The 20,916-nt window shown below is 52.6% G+C and overlaps 1 protein-coding gene across 1 annotated transcript in view; it reads right to left on the bottom strand.

Moving 5' to 3' along the window:
* The window catches only part of LOC106831351 (sodium- and chloride-dependent glycine transporter 2), a 48,923-nt gene that overhangs the window by 10,276 nt on the left and 17,731 nt on the right, over nucleotides 1–20,916 (bottom strand). Inside the window, exons 6-11 of the mRNA XM_014841494.3 lie at nucleotides 17,864–17,998; nucleotides 16,014–16,117; nucleotides 13,241–13,365; nucleotides 8,186–8,298; nucleotides 7,316–7,447; nucleotides 6,277–6,376 (exon numbers count right to left, since the gene is read on the bottom strand). Coding sequence (XP_014696980.3) covers nucleotides 6,277–6,376; nucleotides 7,316–7,447; nucleotides 8,186–8,298; nucleotides 13,241–13,365; nucleotides 16,014–16,117; nucleotides 17,864–17,998 — 709 coding nt within the window. The remainder of the gene's footprint in view (nucleotides 1–6,276; nucleotides 6,377–7,315; nucleotides 7,448–8,185; nucleotides 8,299–13,240; nucleotides 13,366–16,013; nucleotides 16,118–17,863; nucleotides 17,999–20,916) is intronic.

Below are 20,916 nucleotides of genomic sequence, written 5' to 3'. Positions count from 1 at the left end.
GGGAAGGTTTTAAACCACTCCAGAAAGGAAAAGCCACTGAGGAATGTATTCGAATGGGCAGTTTCTTGCATTGTTTCCTGAGCTCATCAGAAGCATGGCTTTCCCAGAACAGCAGCATCACTGTGCTGAAGGGACCTGAAAGGGACCCAAGATCAAGCTCCTTCAGAGTCAGCAGTTCTGACCAGGGGCCCAGCAGTGTCAATGTAAATCTCATCCCTTCATCCTCTGGGTCATTTATGTGAAGAGTAGGGACCTGCAGGTCAAGGGGCCAGAGGTCATCTTCAGGGAAAGCCCTCACTTGCCCTCGGCCTCCTCCCATCGAGAAGCATCCCCTGCACATCCTCAGGCACCTTCCCAGAGACTGTGGCCACTTGCTCCTCCAGCTCCCAGGCTCTCACAGCCCCCTGGGATTTCTGGGTCCTCCACCCTCAGCCCCATGAGGAGCAGTGGAATTTGGTCCCTTGAGGCTCCCCTTCCAGCCTTCACTTCCATGCCTGACCCTTGGCCATCACCTCCCTCTGTACCGGCTGTCCTTGCTGCCTTCACCTGACCAGTGCCCCCTCCCTGCCCCCACCTCAGCCCAGACTGATCCTTCCTGGTCCTGTTCCCTCCACACCTGCTCTCCACTACGAGGGCGTGGGGAAGGGTGGTGTGAGGCAAGAAGACAATCTCTTGCTGGGGTAGAAAGCAGAGACGGGGGTCTTCAGGGAACAGAAGAGTTCATCTTAGCCCCTTAAAAAAATGGCCCCAATAATGTTGCATCTTGATCTGGGCGCCAGTTACACGGGGTGAAAATCTGAGCTGCACACTCAACAGAGGTGCTCTTTCCGGTATGGATGTTATACTTCAATTTTAAAGTTTACCCCAAAAAGTCCACCTAGCCATAACTGCCAAAACGATGGACCCTGAGACCTCTCATGGCCTTCAGCTCCCGGCATGTGCTTCTACTCCATGCCAAGTCCATACCCAGAAGGTCAGCCAGCCCTCAGGAGGCCCCGCTGACAACTGCCGTCAAGCAGGACAGCCAAGCCTCGGGTTTGCTTGAGAGCATCCTGTGCTGGGAACGGTGTCAGGAACCCGCCAGAGGCAGCTTTTCTCAACTCTCTCTCACATCGCTCAGGTTGCAGCTGAGCCTGCTGCTCAACTTTAAGGTACCCCTGGTCGGGGTCAACCACAAACGTGCAGTGGGAAGAGCGCTGGACCAGGAGTGAGGACCCGCGAGCTGAACCCTATTCTGCCTCTAATGCACTGTGTGGCCTGAGGGAGGACATGACCCCTCCTGAGCCTTTGCAGCTTTACTGGGGAGAATGGGCCAAATGAGCTCTTAGGGCCTTTCCAGGAGGTCAAGCCATTATGCAAGGAGGCTCCAGGTTGCTTCCTGTGTCCACCAGCAAGAACTGCATGTCTTGAGTTAGTTGGCCTGACCATCTTTGGATTTGTTTAATTGTGTATTTCCTTTAGTGTCATCAAATACCTTCAAATGAGTGGCGTCTGGACACTAGACACCCTGGGCATAAGTGAGGGGAGAGAACTAAAAGAACAAAAGTCAAAGCTGAGGCCCTCAAACACACACATGACACTGAAAGCAGTGCTTCAAAAAAGATTCTGGAAGTTTCTGCTATCAGTATCAATCCTGTTGCCCGATTATTCCTCTCCACTAAACCATCCCCAAGAGACGATGGTGTGCAGCTTGACTGGTGAAACTGATGTGATAGGGTTCAAGGTTAGACCCGAGGAAGACCTACAGATAGCCTCTTATGGGAGGAGGGGAGTGGTGGTGAAGTGCTCAAGCTTCCCGGGAGGGGACAAGGAGGTGGAGTCAGAGCTGGAGGAAGGGGCGGATGATGAGCGCTCAACCAGGGGCAGTTTGATGCAGAGGAGCGGTCCCAGGACTCAGAGGGAGAAGGCTTGGGTTCCAGAGCCAGCTCGGTCCCTGGAAACTCATCTCCCTCTCTAGGCCTCTCTGGACACCTGGCCTCTGCCTCCAACAAGGCTCCAGGTCCCATGAGTTCTCTGCCAGTTCTGCCAACTCACAGGCTGGTCCTGTAGATGCAGCCCAGGGGCACCAGCAGGACACCCTTCTACCTCCTGCTCATTCCTGAGTCAGGCTCTCCAGTCGCTCCATCCTCGGCCCGCTCCAACTCCTGTCCAGCCACAGCCGTCTCACGCCCCGACTCACTCCACCTGCATCCCTCACTGAGTCAGTGGACTCCTTCCTCTTAGGCCTTTGTTGATAAGGCTTCCTCTGCCTACTCTGTCCCTTCCGCTGACCCAAAGCCCTCCTGTCTTCAAGGCCTAAGTCTTGATAAAGGAATCGTTCATGGAGCCTGCAGCATGTGCATGGAGACCTGCCTACCTCATGGCCGTGAGCCTGGAAGGTAAGATAGTCAGGCTCCAAAAGGGATCTGAGCAACTGCTTCTCACTGAATTCGCACAAGAACAGCAGGGGAAAAAAAGAGTGAACTTGTGGCTTCTTTTCTGGACTCAACTAACAGATCTTGGACTCAGAAATCTGCCTACAACAAGCTCCATATAAGCAACCAATCCTGAACGGGGAAGCCAAGGACCTGCTTCAACCAACCAAGCCCTTTCACTTCTGCAGCTTTGGGGCATGTGTCTTCATAAACCACGCCCTTGCCCTCGGTCTGGCATTGGTCTTCCAGGGGCTGCTCTCTCGGCTGTGTGACGAGGGCCAGCCTCCTGGCACTCAAGCTGTGCACTCACGGGGCCCCATGCGCAGAAGGGCGCAGCACCTGGATTAACGCTCTCCTGTCACCATCTTGAAATTTGCCATAATTTTTTAACAAGGGGCTCCACATTTTCATTCCACACTAGGTCCTACAAATTATGTCTCCAGTCCTGGGTGTACCTCAGATTATTCTTTTACAGTTCATGGGAAGGCCCCATCTCTCAGAGCCAAAACATACGTGTTGGCTCAGATTTTCCCCACCTTGGTTAGCAATTAACTCAACCTACCCCTGACTAAGTGTTTTATCTCTGAGATGCCACCTTCTCGAGGTTTTCCTGGCTACTCAGACCTTCCTTTATCGCTGGGCGGCAAAAGTGCTCCCAGACAAGGATGCCTGGCTTAGTACTGACCTTCTTCTCAATGTGTTAAGTGGGTTTGCTCTTCCTGGTAGCTAGGGGGCGAGTCGCAGGAACGTAGGGAACTACCCCGCCCTCCCCACTTTCCCAGGAGCACACAGGCATAAGCACTGCCTCAGTATCTCTTCATCACTCAGTTACCTGTGTGAGTTAGTGATAGACTGACGCCTCTCATTCCTACCATCTACTGAGCCCCAGCAAAGGGAGCTGGGGACCTCACACCCTGAAGGAGAGGGGGACAGCGACAGTTCGGCCAAGAAGACAGAAATGGAGGTCAGGGAGGGGGATCATGGGGAACAAAATGGAGTTCTGGGAGGATTTTTTTTGTTTGTTTTCTTTTGCACTAAACTCGGACAAGTTCAGCCCGCAGGATGGGCAACAAGAGCTGAAGAATGACATACTCCATCACGTAAAAGCCACTGCCTGGTGTGACTCTAACATTCCTCGAGGATGTGGAGCAAGACAGTCTGCGGGTGGGATGGGAAACAAGTAACTGATGAAAGTGGAAAAGAGAGCAAGACAATGGCATATATCGTGCTTTGGGGTGAAACGCACAGCATAGAGCCCAGCAGATGGCAGTCAGGAGGTCTTTGTGGTGGCAGTTCAATCACATGGTCCCCCCAGCCCGAAGACGCCTGTGTGGGCTCCCAGGAAAACGCAGCTCACTTTCTCAAAGGGACCATCTAGGTAAAAGTCTGCTGAAGGCAGTGCTCCTACCCCAAGCCCAGGGAGCTCCGTTCTCAACCTGACTCCCTCAAACCCGGATCCTGGCCTTTGAGGAACGTTGACGTGAGAACTTGCATCAGCCATTTCAATCTAAAGATAAAACTTGAAAATTACACCTACTGTATTTCAAATGTTTGAATGACATCCTCTAGCATCTAGAGTCTAGAGATTACTAGAACCAAGAAGAAAACACAAAGCTCTGCCATTCACTTGCTTATTTTTTTAAATCTGCAGCCAGGACAGGAGCGCATTACATCAGTCAGGTTCATTTTCCTTCTTCAGGGTTCAACTGCCTAAAACTAACCTTGTGTTAGTTTCGGACCTCATCATCTTGCTAAAGAACACACTGTCCTCTGGAGTGTAAATTACGTATTGGTGAGGCTTTTCCTTTCATTGCTAACAATTATGTCAGCTTATTTCAAATATTTCTTCTAAGACTCACTTCTTAAAATCCCTTCCAGGTCCAAATCAGAGGTTCACACCCACATCCAATGTCAAGTTCATCCTGAGCCCAGCACAGTCGACCTTGTTCTGGAGGCTGGCCCAGCCCTCTCAGAGACCAGGCGACCTCCTGGGTGGTCCCCAGGAGAATCAGCCAAGCCCAAGGATTGAAGCACTTAGGATTTATTTTTTCCTTCAGAATCAAGAAATCTACTACTGGATTTATACGGGGGCATGGTAGGGGGTGCTATTTAACTTCTAAAAACAGAAACTGTAAAAGGTTTCTCTAATGATGCTTGTAAACCACACTGAACAGCCCTGTCGTAGAGGAAAGAACTGTGCAAATGTGCCGTTTGTGACAGTTAGCAGAGAGGATACAGACAGCGGAGGAGGCAGTGAGATGGCTCCCTGCACCTGGCCAGTGCCAGGAATGAGATGCTCTCCTGCCTTTACCTGCAGACCATCTGGGGACTTGAGCTTACGCGTGACCCACAAGGGGCTGCGTTTCCAAAGGAGGGTGTCGGAAGCTCGCCTGGCCTCTCCATGGCGAAGTCCTTGGTACCTGAGCCGAGAGTGCAGATTCCCGGTGGCAGATGGACTGGGCTCCTGCCACTCTCACTGGTGCAGAAAGCTCTTTGAAGCCTCACCCACCCTCGGGCTGGAGGTCTCAGTTGCAGCATCGCTGCAGGCTCCAGGCTGGCCCATCAGCCCAAAGCTGGCAGTTTGGCCTCTGATCCCATCAGCACAGCGGCATGCGAGCCCTCTTCTTTGGCCAGAAACTAAACTCTCCCTGCGGTGGGGATGTGATCTCCAGTCTGAGAAAAATTCCCCTCCACCAACACCCAGAAATGACCGCAGTGTCTTCCTGTTTCTGGGGCGCCCACGTTTTCCACGAGAGGTTTCCTTTCTACATCTTGATTCCCCTCCTGCCCCTCCATTTCAATGAATTTAACAATTACATTAAAAGCAAGATGCTCATGTCAAGGATACCTGGTGGGCAGGGTGAGGCCACTGGGCCCCCCCACCCCCAACTTGGAAGGCGGAGCTCTGCAGAGCCCTCGGCCTGCCCCCCTTCCTCTGGGCATCTGTCCCTCACTCACATCCAGCATTCCCAGTGACGTCCTGCCTTTCCTTCTAGCTCACAGCATGGTGCTTTCTCTTTTTGGGTTTGAAACAGTTAGACAGTCTGACCTAGCATTTTCACCGTGCTGGTTTTTGCCGTAGAGGCCTTATCTATATTAGGGGGCCTTAGTCCAGGGACGATTCTGAGCAGACTTCCAGGTGCAAAGAAGTCAGTAGGGCCTTGAATCTGACAGGTCACCCGGTGAGACGGCCAAGCACAAACACCTCCACACAAAGGGCAAAGATGGCATCTACTGAATTACAGTTCCTATTGTTCTTGATAATGGCCCCACTGATTATGGGATGCAGGTTGCTATAGTGATGGTAGGAAAGACTAAACTGTAAAGAAATGAAAATTTATTCCTGGGAAAAGCTGGGATTGAGATGTTGCATGGGATCAGAGGCTCCCATGATGCTAATAAAGTTTCCTAAGGGTCTGTGAGCCTGGTGGTCTCTTTTCTCACTACAGTATCCGGGGACCAGCTGTGGAGCTCCACCTCCCCTCGAGCTACATGGGGACTGCAGCTACCAAGACCAGGGAGTAATTTCACACCTGCGAAGTAGCCTTCCTCCTCCCTAACCTGGCCATTGTCCCCAGACATTAACTGTTCACATGCAGAGTGCACCCAAAGGCAGGGTCCTAGGAGTTTCTGGGACAAAGATTTCTGAGTGTCACCATCAGTCACCTCTTGTTTCTGTATTAAATCTGGATCACAGTGGTCCTGAGGCAAGTGTGGAAATAAAGGTGCAACTCTCTTATGTTTCCTAAATAGCTGCCATTAAACACTTTCATCGTCTTATTAAAAATGGAAAACCCACTTGCCATGGACACGTTACTGACACTAAGTTCTCCCTGAGCAGCAGGCCCTGTGGTTCCCTTACCGTACACGTAGGAGATCCCCACGAGCTCAAAAATGGCGATGATAACGAGGGCGTAGGAGGCAGCGTACGTGTCCACAAGCTGGAACATGTAAATTCCACCCTAGTACGGAAGAGAAACAGCAGCATCAATGGCCCTGGACCTAGGCTCGCTCCCTCTCCTAACAGCCAATCCTTCCATCCTGAGGAGTCAGGGACAAACAGGAGTCAGAGGACCTCCCCTCCCATTGACAGCAGTAACCTCAACCCGGTCCAGCATGCGAGCTGGAGGCCTTGCCGTTTAACAAAGCAGTCCCACAAGAGACTTGGAGCCAATCAATAGAACAAGCACAGAAAAGATCTAACATCTTACTCTTAAAAGGCAAAGGTCAGCATCTGAAGATGGATATGTGAACGCAGCCAGACCGCTTCGTTTTTGCTTCAAACAACAGATAATCATTTCTCCCCATACATCTGCATCTGATTGACCTTCTTATGACTTTGAGGTGTTGCTGGGCATTCCTCATGCATCCCCCTGCATCTTTACCTCAGTCTTTAAGTCTCCCCACAACAGATGAGGCTTAGAGACCATCTTATTCCAATCCATCATTTTACAGATGAAGAAACTAAGGCCCAAAGTGGTGCCTTGCTCAAGGTCACAGAGAGAGCAAAAGCAATATATATACGGAGTGAGCTAACACACAATTTGTCAAGACACTCAGGACCTCAGAAGGAACTCAGTTGGCTGTAGACTCTCATGTATGACGAGTAGTCAACTTGGAATTGCGGATTTTCATGTATTCCATTTTCTTAAAGTAGGACACATCTGCCTCGTTGGCTCAAGAAGCTACATCTCAATTACAAAGATGCTAGAAGTATCACTCACAGCCGAGGTGACATATTTCCCTCTCTGGTAGGAATCTCTAACTAACCGGTACCATCCACGTGGGAATGGCAGTGATTTGGCCATTGTCATGAGGTCTGTGAGCTGGGTGAAAGGGCAGACAGCCATCAGGCCTCCCACCTGTCCCACCCCCAAGCCTGAGCCCAGGGGGCAGCTTACCTGAGTGATCATTGGAAAGCCCATGATGAAGAAGCAAATGCAGCAGCCCAGGGTGAAGACCGGCTTGTGTGTGCGCAGGTACTTGGGGAACTCGTCCGAGATGGACGTCACTATGGTCTCGATGGTGGCAAACTGGAATGGTGCCAGGAAGGGACGTCTGAGACAAACCACCCAACCCAGAAGACGCCATCGAGTCCTTTGTGCTGCCCACCCAGGAAGGTGGTATTTGCAATAGGATTGGTTGCAGGACTGCATCCTCTTTACGGATGCAACAGGCCTCACTGGGGTCTAACCCCTGAGGCCAGCTAGGGGTCTCCAAGCAGGATGTGAGCTTTAGAAACTGTGTTCCCAGCCCCCAGAGACTGCCCTCGTACTCTTCCATCAGACAGTTGACGCCCACTGCGTATTCATGAGATGTAAATTCCTCCCCTCCAGTTTACCTGGCACTTGATCTTTCACTTGAGGAAAAGCCCTCTTTGCACCCAACTACTAAACTCTGAGTGCCTGTCAGCATGATCTGTAGTGGTCTCAGCCCACAGCAATTTCCCTAAAATTGACTTCACATTATTCTCCCTTATCTGGCCCCACAGAATTTGCTTTGGCAAAAAGATACCAACACAGGAAGTACACAGGCTAAAACTTGATGGAGAATAGAGAGAGGGATCCAGGGAGAGAGTATAGCTGTTTGTGCCATCACATGAGTCACCCACAAATGGGGGGTATCCTGAGCCCTGCACAGGTTCCTTCCCTCCATTGCTCAGGGAAACATTCAAGCACCGCTTAGCACCCCCTCCGCCCCAGGCTGGATGCGGGACCCAGGGGAAGTGGTCATAGAAGGACCCAGGGCAGGGAGGGAGGGGAAGGGCTCACCATAGTGTCAAGTCCAAGAGTGAGGAGCATCAGGAAAAAGATGATGGCCCAGAACGGAGAGAGGGGCAGCCTGGTTAAGGCTTCCGGGTAAACCACAAATGCAATGCCTGGGCCTGGAAGGAACAAGATGGATGATTTCAGACAGGCCCAGCTCCGGGCCCCCTCTTCCTGGAAGCCCTCAGGGCCCTCTCTCCACGGAGATCCTGAGCTGTTACTTATTATATGCTGCTTCCTCTGCTTGTTATTTTTTCACTCATCTCTGTCCGTTCCCCCAGTTAGACCTCAAGCTCCCTGAAGGGAGAGACCAGGGCAACTCAAAGGAGAGGCTCGAAAACAGTCCAGAGCAGAGACTCCAACTCCACGGCCAGGCTGCGTCCACACGAATAACACGCAAACCGCCATCTTTGCAGTGATGAGCTGGAGAGAACATCATAATTACCCTCTAGAACAGCAGTCCTCAACCAGGGGGGATTCTGGCCCCCAGGGGACATTTGGTGATGTCTGGAGACATTTGTGGGTCTCACAGCTGGGATGGGAAGATGATTCCTGACGCTAGCGGGTAGAGGCCAGGGATTCTGCTAAACGTCCCTGAATGCATGAATCATTGCCCACAACAAAGAATTATTTGACCCAAACGTCAATAGTGCTGAGGTTGAGAAGCCTGCTCAAAAGGTTAGAACACACACAGAAGGACATCATGTCCTTTCACTGCCCTTCCTCCTGGTCGCTCCTCCAGGAGCGCCATTTACATACAACATGAATCCGTGGAACGCTTTTAGGACCTTGCCCTACAAAGGCTTGTAAAGAGGGGGCTACATCCATCCCCAGTAGGGGAGAGGGGTGGAGAAGCATACTGTAGGAGGGAAGAGAGTCCAGGCTCCGATGGTCAGATAGATCTGGGTCCAAATTCAGATTCCATGCCTCACCAGCTGTGCAACCCAGGACAGGTTATTTAATTTCATAAGCCTCTATTTGCCCATGTGTAAAAGGGGGATCACAATAGTCCCCCTCAAGGTAGGTACGAGAAACAAATGAGGAAACACAGGTACAGCACTGAGGCCAGTGCCTCGCACACCAGCCACACTCACAGAATGTTAGCTCTTATGACAAGCGTGCGATGAACCTGGCAATTAGTGGTCTGACTCTGGTTTTCCAAAGAACATGGGCTTTAGTCTCAGTGAAGGAGGTCTGAGCAGCAATTTCTCCGCTGTCATGAAGGCCACTGGGCCGTTCCCATCTGCTCGCGACCTGCCTGGGCACACTGCCGTACCCACACTGGCTGAGGACCCCAGCTGTGAATGTCCTTGTAGGCAGAAAACTGAATGACAACAGGCAGGGCCAGCGAAGGCTGGGGTAACCCACGGCCAGCGCACGTCTGGAAACCAGATATTCCAACACCTGGGGTTTTTAGAACTCAAGGATAACGGCACTTTTTTACAGCGGAATTTATCAGGTTGTTAGCTCCTAATGTTGCCGAGGGCCTTGCGGTGTTTAAAATATCAAGCCTTGAATGCCTGAGACACCCCGCTTTACGTAGTTATTGAACTGTCGGTGGAGGCAGCCTCAGAAGGCTCCCCATGAACCACAAAAAGAGTAGTTTGTGTTAAACTACAGTTCAAAATAGGTCTCAAATGCAGAACAGCGAGGAAGCCAGCACCGTGACAGTCAGCCCGCAACATGGACAGGAAGGTCTCGAAACGGCCACCGCTGGAGGGCCTCGGCTGATTGCTTCAATAAGATGCAGCCCCTCGGCCTTCACTGCTCTCTCAGAGGGAAAGGATGTCAAAATATTGGGCCTGCTGCAGTTTCAGCTGCCTCCCTAAAGGACGCAGGTGAAGGCATCATTTTCAGCAAACTCGGTTTATCCCAGCTGCCTGGGGAGTGGATTTTCAAAGTCCATTTTTATATCATTTTGTACAGTTCAGTTTATTTTTTGGGAAAGATCGATTATCTGAGCCACAGTGGAGTTTTCCCCAGATGAAGCCCACATGTCTGACAGAGCCTGGTTCCGTCTCTCTCCTCTCCCACTGGGAGATGGCACAGGCCAGGGCTGGAGTGCAGGCTCTGTTCCTCTCAGACCAGAAAACCGGCTCTGCCTCTCGGTAGCTGGGGGCCCCGGGGGAAGACCTGAGCTCTCTGCACAAACCTCAGTTTCCTCATCCACACGATGACGATAACAGTACCTGCCCTCAGAGAGTTTCTGTGAGAGTTAAATGCGCCGATACAAACACAGGGCCCAGAACAACACCTGGACACAGCGAGAACTCAGGAAGCAGAGAGCATTTTTACTTTTCCCAGGAGATGCTATCAAAGGGGCTCTGCATGCCAGCAACTTGGCCAGGGCCCCCAGAGACCCACAGTGACAGCCTCCTTTTCCCAGGGAGCCCCTGAAGGCATAGCCTGGAGCTCTGGTTGATGTAATGCATCAAGGCCTGCAGCACCCCTGGAGGGCCACCCTGCAGTGGAAGCTCTTACAAGTGGATGAGCTCTCAGAGGACACCCTGCCTGAAGACCGGACCTTGGGGCAGAAGGGTTGGCATCCAGGTGACACACAGACCGCTGCATGGTCAGTCCTGTGTAAGAGTGTTCATTTAGATCAGCAGGGTCTCTGAACTACTGGGGGCAAGGGAACCAGGGAAGCCCTTCCTGGTGGTCTGGGTACCTGAGAGCCACCCCCTGACCCGGGAACTCCAAATACAACATGCACATTTGTGTCCATCTACTCTAGTCTAACCCGTCTCTCTGCTGTTGGATGGGCATCTGGATGGGGCTTCGGGCTGGATTCTGCGCATGACTCAGTGCTCCACAGGGACCAATGACGATGCTGGGAGATGACTTCCCAGGAAGCTGCTTTTCTGGAGTAGATGCCAGAGAAGAACAAGCCCCCTCGCCGGTGCCCATTGTAAAAGCAGAGCACAGCTGGGCTCAGCACCAATCCCACCCTCAGCCCCCAAAACTCAGATATGGCCGAGATTTGGGCTTAGTGACTTTGACAAGAACGCTCCCTTAGAAGGGAGCGGTCAACGAAACAGAATAGTGTGCAGTCACCAAAGAGAACCTGTTTTGGCCTAGAGACCAAAACGCAGTTACTAATGTTGGGTCAGCAAAAATGGACTGAATGTCTCTACGCCAATGTCGCCCAGTTAGGAGGGAGTGGGGCTGGCTGCAGGCAGACCCGACCCCAACTCTCTGTCCTGTGTTCTGCAGGCATTACACTGGGGGAAGACAGCCCAGTCTGCCAATCACACAGAAGAATACGGACAAGTTCAGCTGGGCAGGGAGCGCCGCCCCGCGGGGTCTGGGAGAAGGCCTCATGGGCCGCTGCCCCCGCCCTGTGGGGAAAGAGGCCCACAGTCCCCGTGCCAGGGACAGTGGGCGATTACCAAGTATTACCACATTAGGACCCATCAGAAGTGCTCGTCTCCTTGTTAAAATCAGAGGAAATGGAAAAAATATGGAAAGGGCAAGTTTCAAGCAGAAACATAGGTAATTGTCTGATGCTTTTTACATAAAGGAAAAACAAAATTCTATTTGGGTTTTAGCTACACGTGCCTGCATCCCCTTTCCTGGGGCAGGATGGAGCTCAGAAGAGAGAACTAACACGGCCTACATCTCAGGAATCACTGTCTCTGACAACTCGGCCACTGGTTCACAAGGAGCTCAGTAATGTCACCAAAACAACAGGACACTCAGGTCTGCTAGAAGGTGGGCAGGACCTGGCTGCCCCAGCCACTCTGCTGGGAGGAAAGGAGGACAGCTGGGGTGGCCCACGTGCCCCAAAGACAAAGCCTCCTCTCCCCTCTCCCTTCCCTCCCTGCTCCTCAGGGAGCTGAGAATTCTCAACCCAGGAGGGGCATTGCTCAGCTCCCAGGTTCCTCTAATTTAGTGCACTGCTGCAGAACCAAACGTCCCTGGAGGGTTGACACTCTCCCCAGAGACAGATAATTACCCCCTGGAACTCCCGGTGTCTTTAACTCTTTGAGGCCTGCAGGGCCCATCAGCGCTGCTGAAGCAGTAATTAATTATCCTCCAGGGAGCCAGAAGAGGGCCAGCAGCCCACCAAGCGGGGGACATTTCCAGGGCTTAGTTCTCTCAAGTGCTGGCGCCTGAGCCATTACCTGAGAACTGCAGTGAGCTCCTTGAAGAAAGATTGTGCACAGAGAAGCTGCTCACATGTACACACTCTGGATTGTCCAGGGCCCACAGTCATGTCCCCCGGCCCCTGGTACGGCCCCGACACCGAGGCATCCCATAAACGTCTGATTAGAGAATGATCATAATGCAAAAGCCACATGGAAATCCCTTAATCACCAAAGCCTACTAATCACCCAGATCCTTTGTAGAAGAAGGCCACGTGGAAATAGAGTTAAATAAAAATATTAAACAATCTCTACAAAATGCTATGCCAGAAATATGGATTAAATGAGATAAAAAGGAAAGCTCTCCGTAAACTCCAAAGTACCATACAAATGTGAGCCATTAATACAGGGATCCCTGAGTAAAGAGTGAACATTCTACTCCCTCCCACCACCACCGTCCAACCTTCCCCCCCCCCCCACCCCCGGGAAACAAGCTTGCAGGTCTGTCTTGCTGACTAGGCAGAGGGCACATTCGAGCTAACGATCAGGCACGTGCTGCTCTGAGGTCAGTGCTCTGATGAAGCGTTAGCACTGGGTCTCTGCAAGGAACGCCCGCCTGCCTCCATCAGCTCCAGGACACTGGTTACTCTTAGAAGCCTCTGCCCGTACAGAGCAGGTACAGGCCTTACTCACGTGGGCTGGAGCTGAATTAAGAGATGAAACGGAGAGCGAAGGAGAGGTGAGGTAAGCAGGACACGGGCCTTGACAGCAAGCCCTCTGCTTAGGGACGCGCCAGCTCCAGCCCTGCAGGAGCTTCCTATGCAAGCTTGTCTCGGTCCCTCGGCAAAGGGGATCTGGGCTGCCCCACCCTCCATCCTGTCCCCAAAGACCACCCTCCCAGCATGGCACAAACTAGGAGCTCATGAGGCAAGCCTGGATCCCGCCCTGCCACAGCGGGCGGACAGCTGCACTGTACCTTGGTCCGCCACGTTCTCGATGTTGACCTTGCGTTCATTGGCCATGAAGCCGATAACCGAGAAGATGACGAAGCCGGCAAAGATGCTCGTGGCACTGTTGGTGCAGGTTACGATGAGAGTGTCCCTGGCAGGGAGAGATAAGAGTGTGATGTCGGATGTGCTCGGTGAGGAGGACGGGCCGGGGGAAGGATGCAGAAATGTGTGCCCGTGTGTTTGCGTGTGTTTGTGTACACGTGTGCATGCCCATTCCTGAATGCGTGTTCACTGCAGGCTGGCCCTGTTGACATTTCTTCACAAGGAAACGAAGAACCAGTCCTGACCGCAGGCTCCCTCGGGCTGATTTTACAAGCATCAAAAGGCTCAAAAAGATCTCCCCTACTGCCCCGTTCCAGGGCCTCTGGGTCAAGGCGCTGGCTCAGGTGCGGCAGACGCCGGTGGCAGGGGCAGAGGCAAGTCTGTCCATCAGAGCAGAAGCTGAGGGATGGGGCCTTCCAGGCCTCCAGGACAGGAAGCACGTATGAGAGAAGAGAAGGCAGTGGGACCAGGAAATGCCACCAGGTGTGGGGCCCGCCTGGGGTTGGGGCGAAAAGGGGAGAAGGGCAAGCGGGGAGGGGAGGGGAGAGAGCAGCACCGGCCTTTGTCCCGGCGCCCTCTGCTGGCAATGTTGCTGCGGTTCTCCAGCCTGCCCCTCTGCCATCCTAGACTCAGAGGGGTCACAGCTAGATGGAGCCTCAAGGCCAAACCCAAATGCGGATTCTCTTACACATTACTGGCATGACCTTGAGCAAGTCACTTTCTTTCCACTCTGATTTTAAATGGTGGCAATGACACCCTCTCCCTGGCAGGTTGTTATGAGGACAGAATCAGATGACATCCGCACAGCACAGGGTCTGGCTCCCGCCTTGTCCCACCCGTCAGTTTACTGATGGGGAAACGGGGGCCCACTGAAGGTAAGGGGCTAATTAACAGGAGGTCAGGATTTGAATCCAGACTTCCTGCCTCCCAGCCGCATGTTCTTTCTGCCACACCCCACGGCCTCGTTTCTAACGGAGCACAGAGCAGTGCTCCCCGGTTGATGGTGTTCACACAGGTCCAAGGGTCACGGGTTAATGAGTGGCTGTGACCAAAGACGTTCAGACACCTTCGTCTGCATTCCAGCTATTACGGGCTGAGCTGTGTGCCCCCAAAATCCTATGTTGAAGTGCTAACCCCTAGTTCCTCAGAGTGTGGCCGTATTTGGAGACTGGGCCTTTAATCAGGCAATTAAGTTAAAAGCAAGTCATTTGCGTGGGACCTAATCCAATAGGAACTGGCGCCTCACAAGAAGAGGAGATCAGGACACAGACACACGCACGGAGGGAAGACCAGGTGAGGACACAGGGAAAGATGGCTGTCTACAAGCCAAGCAGAGAGGCCTCGTGAGACACCAACCCTGTCGACACCTTGACCTTGGATTTCCAGCCTCCAGAACCGTGAAAAATTACTTGCTGGTGTTTAGGCCTCCCACTCTGACGTTTGTCAAGGCAGCCCTAGCAGGCCAGTACTAAGGCTCTCTCCAGTCTGGCCTCGGCCCCCTCCCCTCCCAGCCTCGTGTGCCACACCTTCTGCTCCCGCCTCGCACCTCCACCACACTCATTCGCATCACGCCCACCTCTAGCCGCTTCTGCCACCTGAAATACACCTGCTGGAAGTCGGCCCAGCATAGATCTCGCCTCTGTGAGGCCACCCCAGCCATCCTGGGCCACAGCTCAACTGTCAGCTCTTCCTCTCGGCTCACAAAATATCTCATACATTGTTAAAACTAATAATATTAATAACGGCAACTGCCATTTATTGAGCACTTACTGTGTGCGAAATATTCCTCTAAGAATTTGCATACATCATCTTTTACCTCTCAACAAAAGATTATAATATGCATTTTATAATGAGAAAATTGCCCACGTCTTGGAGTTTTAGTAGACGGTGAAGTCATAACTCAAATGCAAGTCCATCTCAGTCCAAGGTTCTTTCTTTCTTTCTGGTTTTAATCAGTCCCCCAAAGAGAAGGGGCCTTATTTTCTTATTGCTTGTCATAGACATATTTAACTTTCAGATGTCACCTCCTCCAGGAGCCGTCCAGGCTCTCTCAGGTCCTCGGGACTCCAGAGGCCCCCTAACATCACACTATCCACATGTCCCCTGAGGATCCCATCTAGACGTATAGAGTCCTGGGTCTGCCCCACCTCCAGACATTCTGATCCACAGATCTGGGGGGGACTCAAAGTTCGCATTTTTTTCCAGCTTTTTTGAGGTATAACTGACAAATTGCAATATATTTAAAGTGTGCAATGTGCTGATTTGCTATGCATAGACATTGTGACGGGGACCCCACCACCGAGTGACTTCACACCTCCATCACCAAGTGCTCTTTCCACCGTGCCACACTGCATTTCTTACGGGGGTCTCTAGAGAAATATTTGTCGAGTGACCAAATGACCCTCCTCCATCAGTGTATCCACGGACTAGGTGGCTCACAGATGACCATCCCAGGACACAGCTAGCCGCACAGCAGCTCCCTAGAGACTCAGTTCCATCCCGTGTCGGGGGCAGCAGTGCAAGTTGGGGTCCAGGCCACCAGCAGCCAGCAGCTCAGCCTTAGCAGAGGGCTCCACCTGTGCCAGGTGAAGTGCGAGGATGCGGGTTCAGGTGTCTGGTAACGCAGTCCCTTGTTCTGTCCCTAGGCCCTCGTCCCGCTCACCAGCCCCCTTGGGGACCGGAAGAGCCTCCACGTACCTGTAGCAGTTGTTGTGGAATTTGTTGTAAGAAGACAGAGTGATCAGGCCTCCCCACGCGGCAGATAAGGAGAAGAAAATCTGAGTGGCAGCGTCTTTCCACACCTGGGAGGCAAGAGAGGAGAAGATTCGAGGTCACCGGGGGAGGCTGGACCGGGAGAGGGGGGGTCTCCCACGACCCGTGCACATCATCCCCGGAGGAAAGACAGGCAGGACAAGATGACTTTGCCAGCAATATAAACAAGAAACAGACATCATTTTCGCTGGAAGCCAAAAAGGCAGTAAATTACTGGGGAGACTTTCACCCCGTTCTAGTCAAAGGAGAGGAACCCAGTACACTACACACTCTTCATGCTCACAAGTCCCGCCACGAGAAACTGAGCAGATGGCAGGGCCCTCTCTTTAGGGGAATACGCTCTCCAAAAACAATTTTCAACAGCAAAAACATTCATGGATACAAAATAAAAACCTTTTTAAACTGGCATTCCTACAGATTACAGCAACCTATTAAAAATCTGAATTCCATAGCCCTCATCTTAGTAAAGTGACCTCTGTGCCACAGCACAGGATCACAGGGCCACATCCGGCTGGAACCCGGCTGACAACACCTCCTGGTCCTCTCGGTGATTTCTCTTAATTGTCCTCACAAAATTCCAGAAGGCCACTCAAGAGTTTGAGCTAGGGATTTATGTGATTTGTATGATGGCCCTCCCATCATTTCTAGAAATTAAGTCCAGTTTTTAAAGTGTACTTAAAATATGCAAAAACAAAGTTCAAGTGTGCGCTGGCAAAGTCTGTGCCTATCCCAACATCCACTCTCCCATACTCCTTAGTAACAAGGCTGTGGTTTTATGTAAAGGCATGAGCCCAGCCAAATGGCCCCCTCCCAGCATCAAGGGGCGGTGCAGCCAGGAGAGGATCATATGATTTCGTTTCTGGCCAATAATGTGAAAATCAGGTGTTATGGGAACTTCTGGGGTTTCTCCTCTTTTAAAGAGAGGCAGCATGCCTATCTCCACCCCTTCCCTCACCCCTTTGTGCTACCTGGAATGCTGATACGATGGCTGGAGCTCTGGCAGCTATATGGAAGCTATTCACTGAGAATAGTAGGACGGAAAGACAGGCACCTGGGACACTATGGTGCCATCAACCAGTGCTTGACTACCTACCACTAGGCTGCTTTCAAGCACGAGAGCGAAGTAAACTCGGCCGTGTTTAAGCTGCCATTATCTGAAGGTTTTCCACTAGGTGCTATCAAGCTCAATCCTAGGTATGTGTTCTTAACACACTCTGGAAAAGCAGATATTTCTCTAAGGTGAGAAAAGTCACTTCTCATTAAACAATCACCCCCTCATTTGGAGGTTTCAGAGTTGGGAATTTCAGAGTATGATGTGCCTGCACAGAGAAAGCGCGAGCGTGTGCTGGCCCTGTGTCAGTGCGCCAGCAAGACTCCAATGTGTCTGAGCCCTTTAAATTATAATCGCTTGTGGTTTGCCTAAGTGCTGTTATTTTCCAACCAGTAACACTCCTTTTCCAACACTACAGCTAGTAACAGATAAGAGGCATGAGGTGGCCCAAAACTGTGAAGGGGATCTCATTTTTCATTTCCGCCTCCACTGCAACCCAGATGTGGGACGATCACTCCAGGAATCTGAAAAGCCCCAGCTGCCCGCTCTCATTAAAGATTTCCTGAGTGCACAGGGGTCCAAGCGCATCAGGGACTTGTAAAAGTGAACGGTGAGCTCCCTGGAGGGGAGGCCTGACCCCTTCTGCCAAACGACGTCCCAACCCGGGACCATTCGCACATGCTGCCTGCCCACCGGCAAGTTAGAACTCGAATTCTGAGCTCACCGTGGCGTCGGTGAGCTTCTCCCACTTCGGCGTGATGAAGTACCAGATGCCAGCACCAGCTCCGGGCAAGGTCACCCCGCGGATGAGGAGGATGACCAGCACGACGTACGGAAACGTGGCCGTGAAGTACACCACCTGGAACGCGTCCGACAGAGGGCTGCGATGAGCGGGGCTGCAGGGTATGCCCGCACCGAAGGGGCGGAGACAGAGGGACCTGCCGCCTGGACCCAGCGCCTCACGGTGAGGACACCGGGTAGTTTTCCCCAAGCTCTGCTAGGGCTAGGGGCACAGGGAAGGCACTGGGGCCAGAGGTGAGTCAGAGAGAGCCAGAAATAAGTCTGTGAAGGGAACACTAAGGCTGGGGGGTGAGTCCGCCTGCAGTGCGGCCGGCTGGAGAGAGCCCGCCCCGGCCAGCTGCTGAGGCGACAGCTCCCTGAGGACCCCTGGGAGGACAGCTGCCTGCCTCCCTCCTCCCTAACTCCTACCCCACCCTCTGCTGGAGGCCCCCAATTCCACCATTAGAGATTAATCCTTTTAGCTTAAGCCTTCCATCGTTGGTTATATAGACACCCCAGGTGAGGCAGCCCGAGGAGGTAAAAAGACCATGATCTTGGAATTTGACACATTTAGGTTCAGATGAAGTCACACCGCTGGCACGGAGTAGCTGTGAGACCCTGGACAAGCTCTGAAGCTCTGTGAACCTCAGTTTCTGCATCTGTAAACTGAGAATGATGGCACCTTTCTTAGAAAATGATCGTGAGGATCAAACTAATGCAGAGATAGCCCTAAGCATAGCGTCTGATCTATAGCAGACGGTCATTAAACGCAGTTAGTCTCAACAAGCATTCACTGAGGGCCCACTGTGAGCTGGGTGCTGTGCTAGGCATTGGATGCATAAAGATGCAGGGACCCAGGACCTTGAAGACCCCGTCACAAAGTCTGGGTAACAGGCTCAGCAATTACATACAGGACACCAGGACGTCCAGGGGAGGGCGCTGTGCCCAACCTGGGAGTTCACTGAAAGACTCATGGAGACGACACAGGAGCCAGGTCTTAGAGGCCAAGTGCAGCTTAAAGGAGGTGCAGCGAGGCGGGAAGGTGGAGGGAGAAGTGGGCCAGGCAGCGGTGCGAGGGCAAAGCTCTGATTGCTCACTATCGGGAGAGCATAAACTTGAGGCTAAGAGTGAATGGGGGGGCTGCAGCACAGGAGACCACGTCATGGGAGGTGTGGAAGGCCAGCCAAAGTACGCTCCTGGATTCTGGACGAGAGGGAGGGACCAGAGTCGAGAAACATTTGGGAAGTAACCTCAGCAGAACATGGGACTGTGGTTGGATGGGGATGAGTGGGAGGCACTTTCTTTCCTCACCCGGCAATCAGACCCTGGGAGAAGGATGGGCTTGGGACCAGGATGTGGCAGATGAGGAGGCAGAGCTCAGGCTCTACAGTCCCACGGGCCCAAGTTCAAACCCCAGCTCCATCACTGATGAGCTGGGCCTCCTGGGGAAGTGACTTGACCTTTCTGAGTCTCAGTGTCCACACCTGCAAAGTGGCAATACCAACAGCATATTCCCGATGGGGCTTGTTGGGAGAGTTCAGTGGAACAGTCCGTACAAAGTGGCACAGGCCTAGGGGCACCACTTCAGTCTTCCTAAGACGCACCAGTCCCAAATTTAATAACACTGACAACCCCCAGCTCACAAGTTGGTTTCATCCCAAAAGTACATTGGAATACACTTGGAAGGATGAGGTTAAGCGCCCATCCCGGCCGCCAAACCCTCTCTGATGCATGTGGAAGGTGTATACAGCTGGGCGAGCCACTCCGTTCACACTCGGAACACCTGCCCCAGGAGGGAGACAGAGACCCTGCCACACACAGGCTGCACAGCCCCCAGGACCTGGCCAGGGGCTCCTGCCTGGCAGCGACTGGCAGGCACTGGAATTTTAGAGGATGAGGACCAACTTCAGATGGGTTGGGAGAAGGTTAGGGTTGAGGTTAAGATATAACTCTTGGGGTCACTTCATTTATTGAAATAAATACACACATATACACACATATGTGCACATACTTTTAGAGCACCTAATGTATGCCAGGCACAGTTTGAAGCATCTGGGGTTTGTCAGTAAACAAGACAAAGACCCCTGCCCTCAAGTAGCTTACATTCAGCTAGGGAGATGGACAACCAACAGTAATCAGAATAGTATTCCCTGTAGCATCTCAGAAGGTGACGAGTGCACTGGAAAAGAGAAAAAGTAGATCAGGGTGGGGGCCGTGCGTGCCAGGAAGGACGGCTGGGAAGGCCCATGTTAGGATGGGCAGGTGGGGGGCCTTGTGGGGAAGTTGGCCGGGACTTAGAGGAAATTCAAGAGCCAACTGGACATCTGGGGGACATGCCAGACAGAGGGAACAGCTGGAGGAAAGGCCCAAGAAGGGAGTGTGCCTGACTTCTAGAAAGAGCCAGGAGGCCAGAATGGTCGGGTGAGGGGCCCACAGGTAGGAGGGGGGTGCAGATCCTGTGAGCCTTGCGGGGCCTTCACTCTGTGGGAAGCGGGTGCAACTGCAGGGACCTGGGCAGAGGGGCGCCATGATCTAGTGTTGGAACAGGGTCACCCTGTTGCTGTGTCGCGAGTGTCCCACAGGGGCGCAGGGGTGCAACAGGGCAGCAGGTCGGAGTCCACAGCTGCAACCCAGGCAAGGGACGGTGATGGCTCCAACTGGGTGTTTCAGTGGAGCCGGGAGAAACAGTTAGATACCAGATATTGAACAGCAAGAGCCAATCAAATTTCCTGACCGATTGACTGCGAGTGAGAGACAGAGAGGAGTCAAGGGCGGCGCCTAGGTTTTTGGCCTTGACAACGGGATGGTGGAGGTGCCATCAGCTGGAATGGGGCAGACTGTGGGCTAAGGAGAGAGGTGTCATTTCTTCCTCTAAACCCAGTTACTCGTCAAGGACAAACTCTCTCTGGCTACAGACCAGGGCGGGCTGGTCTCCTTTTCTCTGCATTGCTCCCTCCACTGACCTGGGGCCTCTTCCCTGCCCGACAGGACAGCAGT

This window comes from Equus asinus, chromosome 20 (assembly GCF_041296235.1).
Source record: "Equus asinus isolate D_3611 breed Donkey chromosome 20, EquAss-T2T_v2, whole genome shotgun sequence".
In the NCBI taxonomy this organism is placed as follows: domain Eukaryota; kingdom Metazoa; phylum Chordata; class Mammalia; order Perissodactyla; family Equidae; genus Equus; species Equus asinus.
This window is presented reverse-complemented; position numbering and strand designations above follow the sequence as displayed.